This window comes from Scylla paramamosain, chromosome 4, assembly GCF_035594125.1.
Source record: "Scylla paramamosain isolate STU-SP2022 chromosome 4, ASM3559412v1, whole genome shotgun sequence".
Lineage (NCBI taxonomy): Eukaryota > Metazoa > Arthropoda > Malacostraca > Decapoda > Portunidae > Scylla > Scylla paramamosain.
In genome coordinates this window covers 4,722,501-4,727,367 of record NC_087154.1, presented here as the reverse complement: position 1 = coordinate 4,727,367, position 4,867 = coordinate 4,722,501, and the positions used below count along the sequence as shown (strand labels likewise).

At 50.8% G+C, this 4,867-nt stretch overlaps 1 protein-coding gene across 2 annotated transcripts in view; it reads left to right on the top strand.

Moving 5' to 3' along the window:
- The first annotated feature begins 875 nt into the window (after positions 1 to 875).
- The window catches only part of LOC135099089 (gamma-glutamyl hydrolase-like), a 38,812-nt gene continuing 34,820 nt past the window's right edge, over positions 876 to 4,867 (top strand). For both annotated transcript variants that reach the window (XM_064001503.1, XM_064001496.1), the window contains exon 1: positions 876 to 1,038. In XM_064001503.1, the coding sequence (XP_063857573.1) occupies positions 891 to 1,038 (148 nt within the window). In that variant the 5' untranslated portion in view covers positions 876 to 890. The remainder of the gene's footprint in view (positions 1,039 to 4,867) is intronic.

Genomic DNA, 4,867 nt, shown 5'->3' with positions numbered 1-4,867 from the left:
TCATTACTGGGTCACCTCGTCTTTCCTCCTTCAGTGTCATGGACAGAGCCAAAACAACACACTGTTGTCTTAGCCTCCTTTCATCCCCCCCCCCCTCTCTCTCTCTCTCTCTCTCTCTCTCTCTCTCTCTCTCTCTCTCTCTCTCTCTCTCTCTCTCTCTCTCTCTCTCTCTCTCTCCATCCATCTCTCCTTCCTTCACGCTTGTTTTCCTTTTGATTCTGTGTGTGTGTACGTTTTTGTGCTTCCCCCTGATTTAGAAATGTGTAGTGTATTGTAGACAGTGATGAGAATTTTGTGTTGTGTGTATGTGTGTGAGTGTGTGTGTGTGTGTATACTTCAGGACTTCCTCTCTAGTGTATGTGGTATGTGATCTAACTAATCACCTCCTCTTTTTCTTCTCCTTTCACTTTTCCTTGTCCTTCTCTTCTCTTTCCTTATTTTCTTATATTTCTTCTTCTTCTTCTTCTTCTTCTTCTTCTCTCTTCTTCTTCTTCTTCTTCTTCTTCTTCTTTCTTTTTCTTCTTTTCTTGATCTTGTTCTTGTTCTTGTTCTTCTTGTTCTTGTCCTCCTCCTCCTCCTCCTCCTCCTCCTCCTCCTCCTCCTCCTTCAACCAGAGATTTAATACTCTTATATACAGCTACAAATCCATAACAACATCACTAAACCTCTTCATTCACACAGGGAAACTTTATTACCGTATATAACTATATATATATATATATATTTATATATATATATATATATATATATATATATATATATATATATATATATATATATATATATATATATATATATATATATATATATATATATATATATATTATTGCAGCATACACTGACATATATGTATAGGGTATAGCTGTTCTGTTCGTCTCCCTGCAGGCTTCATGGAGCGTGACAATCTAAACCGGGACGTGGAAGGAGGGAAGCGCGGGAATACACGGAGTGGGGTGAGGCTGGGAGGCGATGCGGTGCCCCTCGTGACCTCCTCCCCCTCTGATGAGCGGCCCCGTGCTGGTGGCGGTGGCGTTCACGGTGAGTCTTCCTCGTAATTTATTCATAGTTTACCCCCTTAAGTAAATTGAAGGGTAATAGTAATAAAGCCTTCCAGACAACAACGCTAAAGGGAGGTGTGTGTGTGTGTGTGTGTGTGTGTGTGTGTGTGTGTATGTGTAATAATAATAATAATAATAATAATAAACGGTTTATTCTTTAGGCAGTCAACAAACTGAAAATGTACATTGGGGGTGGGGAAATACTTGACATTAATCCTAAAGGTAAGTCAAATCTAGAAGGGACTATTGATTGATGGCTCGCACCATGGTGGGAAATCGCACTGAGTCTGTACCGGTCCGTACGCGGCGCCTTTAGGGGCGTTATCTTGTTGCGGTGTCTGGTGGCACGGGCCGGGCGAGGCGCGTCAGGCGGCAGCATGTTTCTGAGACGTGGATGATTCAGAAGTCCCCTTCCAAACTTCTCCAGAGCCTCACGGTGCCTGGTGGATAGTCTGGACAGGCTCAGGGTGTTCAGGGCTTCTTCATAGGTGGTGTATGCAGGGCCAAGGATGACCCTGCACGCCCTTTTCTGCACACTCTCCAACTGTAGCTGTTGAGTTTGTGTGAGGGAGGAGGACCACGCTGGGGAGGCGTACATGAGTTTGGGTGTGTGTGTGTGTGTGTGTGTGTGTGTGTGTGTGTGTGTGTGTGTGTGTGTGTGTGTGTGTGTGTGTGTGTCGCTGATGTATGGCTAATGGTTAATAGCTCGTTCTTCACTTACCCTTAAACTGAGACTCCCTGAGAAGTGTTTAGCTCAAGAATTTGTGCAAAGCGTCAGTTTATTGCGGTTGTTATTTTGTTTATTTATTTATTTATTTTTTTTCACGTGGTGCATCCGAACAGTTATAGAGTAACAGAACATTGCTTGTCCTTATATACACACACACACACACACACACACACACACACACACACACACACACACACACACACACACACACACACACACACACACACACACACACACAACTTTTGCCCCACCGTAAACTACAAGGTTGTAACTCTCGCCACCTCATGCTCGGTGTAGCAAGAACAGAGCTACAGCCTGAAGGGGGCCTTGCCTGAATGCTTCCCGCGTCCCCAGGGATCCCAAGCACGCTCCTGGCAGTGCAGAGCCGATCACGCTAACTACTGCACGCCACGCCGCGCACTGGCTATACTGCAGGTCATCTGTTGTGTGGCGGAGGTTGTGGGTTTGTGTTATAAAGTGACAAACTTATCCGTGGCTGTTTTGTTTTTTTTTTCTCGTGGCCGAAAATCCTCCATATGGTGTCAATCAATGCTTTCTTGGTCTGGGAGTGCGTGAGGAGACATTAAGGTGGCGTGAATCTCCGCAAGGATTTCACGAATGCTTGGCAAAGTGGAGTGCGTCATGAGTGGCTCTCTGCCTGGAGTGAGTAAAGCAGAGGCTGAGCGGCGAGCCTCCTCTCAGACTCTTGCGACCAAAGCCTCGCTGCGAGAATGAGATAACAGTGTTATTTCCTTTTTGAGTCCTCTTGTCGTCCTTCCCGCTTTCCTCCCCTCCTCCTCTGCCTCCGAGCCTCCCGCTGCTCCCGCTCCTAGATTGCCTCTTAATGGAAGCATCTAGGCAGGCGAGGCCTTGGAAATGAAAAATTATGATTGACATGGGCGTGTAATAAAGGCCATAGCTCGCATCCCCCGTGCCGTGTGTTATCTCATGGCCTGGCCGCGGAGAGGCGGGGGATGGCACTGACAGCGGCGCTCATAAATCATCTCTCAGCGCCACTCTTCCCTCTCCTCCCATAAAACACGCGTGCCTGGGGGAGTCACATCACGTCATTAAGCAATCAAGAAACTCGGCTATCGACTCCCAGCCCCCAGGGAGGCGTCGCCTTGCTTCCATCCCGCTCCACCCCGCCCCCGCACCGCCCCCCGCCGCGATCTCACTTAAGCTCTTACCAGGCCCTTAGCCTGCGGCCTTCACCGCCTTTCGGCAGGCCTCTGATGGGCGGCCTGCGAGCTGTGCGCTTGACCTCGTAGCCACGGCAGTTTGGTTGTGTCGTGCCCTGGTGTGTGCCTGGCACCGCCCCGAGGCGCTCTCAGCTAGTTCATCACCCTAATGCTCCTCGCTTGTCTTCCACAACTCCGTGAAGACCATTATAACTTCCCTAAGCTGTCCTGAGCTCTCAAATTCACCGCAGCCAAAATTTCAGGTGACGGCAAGAAAAATATAACAGTCCTTTAATGATTAGTGAAAGACGGTAATTTGAAACTTAATTGACGGAGGATTCTTTTCCACGTGACTTGTTGGGATGGAAAGTTTTTGTTTGATTTTCGAAATAAAGGCAGAGTTCATGTCTGGAGGAGCGCTCGTAAAGAGGAACGCACACCACACACACACACACACACACACACACACACACACACACACACACACACACACACACACACACATATATATATATATATATATATATATATATATATATATATATATATAATATATATAATATATATTATATATATATATATATATATATATATATTCACAGGTCCATACGCCTTGCATCCTTGGCTACTCTCCAAGAGTGTTTCCAGCGAGGCAGCGTACGCACCGCGACACCCACACACCTTCCGGCAGCCTAATTCCATGCATTATGCGTATCGATCATCCCTTTATAGGGGTACACACACACACACACACACACACACACACACACACACACACTCACACACACACACACACACACACACACACACACACACACACACACACACACACACACACACACACACACACACACACACACACACACACACACACACACACACACACACACACACACACACACACACACACACACACACTCAAAAAAGAGTAGTGTTAGCACTACGCCTCACTGGGAGGCAGGCGGGCCGGGCACCAGCACCTGCGAGGCGGGACAACGGCAGTAGTGCGTGAATGAATCATTAGGCTGTGGGCCTCGCGGTGCCGCCAGTGTCACCGTTTGCAATGAGTGGCTCGTGCCGCTGCCGACCTGCTGTGCCGTGTTTGCACGGCTGACACGTGCTCCTACACCCGAAGAAGGACATTGGATGGTGACCGGGGCCTGGGACTATCAAAGACCTACCTAGCCAGGCAGGAACCTGTGACATGAGTGGAGCTGAGGTCAGTACTCACCGGGCCGCGGTTCTCGAAGCCGTGTCTGGCGGCCACATCGTTGGCTAGGTGGCCGCCGACCCCGGGCCGGAGTTTGACGAGGAAGGAGTTGGTAAAGACGTGGGAGAGAGCGAGGCCGGGCGGGAGGAGGGCGTGGAGAGCCAGCAGGAGGAAGAGGAGGCCCATGCTAGCGCCACCTCCCGGCCCCCCGTCCCCCGCAGCCCCCCACACTCCGCCCTGCACCCGCCAACGTTTCCGCGCGCCGTGCTGCCCCGCTACTGCTGCCTCTCCTGCTGCCCTCCGGCCCTCCTGCTGGCGATGGTGCCGCTGCGTCGGCCAACCTGCCGCTGCTCGGTGTACTGCCGTGCCTGTTCACGTTCCTCTGCGGACCGACGGCCGTGGTGACGCTGTGTGCTGCGGGAAGGGCCGAGGAGGACTGACGAGCGGGTCCTGTTCTCCTGCCGGTGCCGCTTCAACTGGCGCCCTCTGCTCGCCCCGTGTGACGTCAGCCGTGACGTCACTCATCGATCACCGCCGCCATCTTGGTCACTCCCGCAACAGTTGACACGCGGCACCAAGGCTGCGGCCACACACTCATTTCCGGCTGCTTCTTCAGGAGATGGTCCGCGGGGCGGCGGCACCCACGACGGCGGCAGCGACGGATGGAACCCTGCCCCTTTGGCTGTGT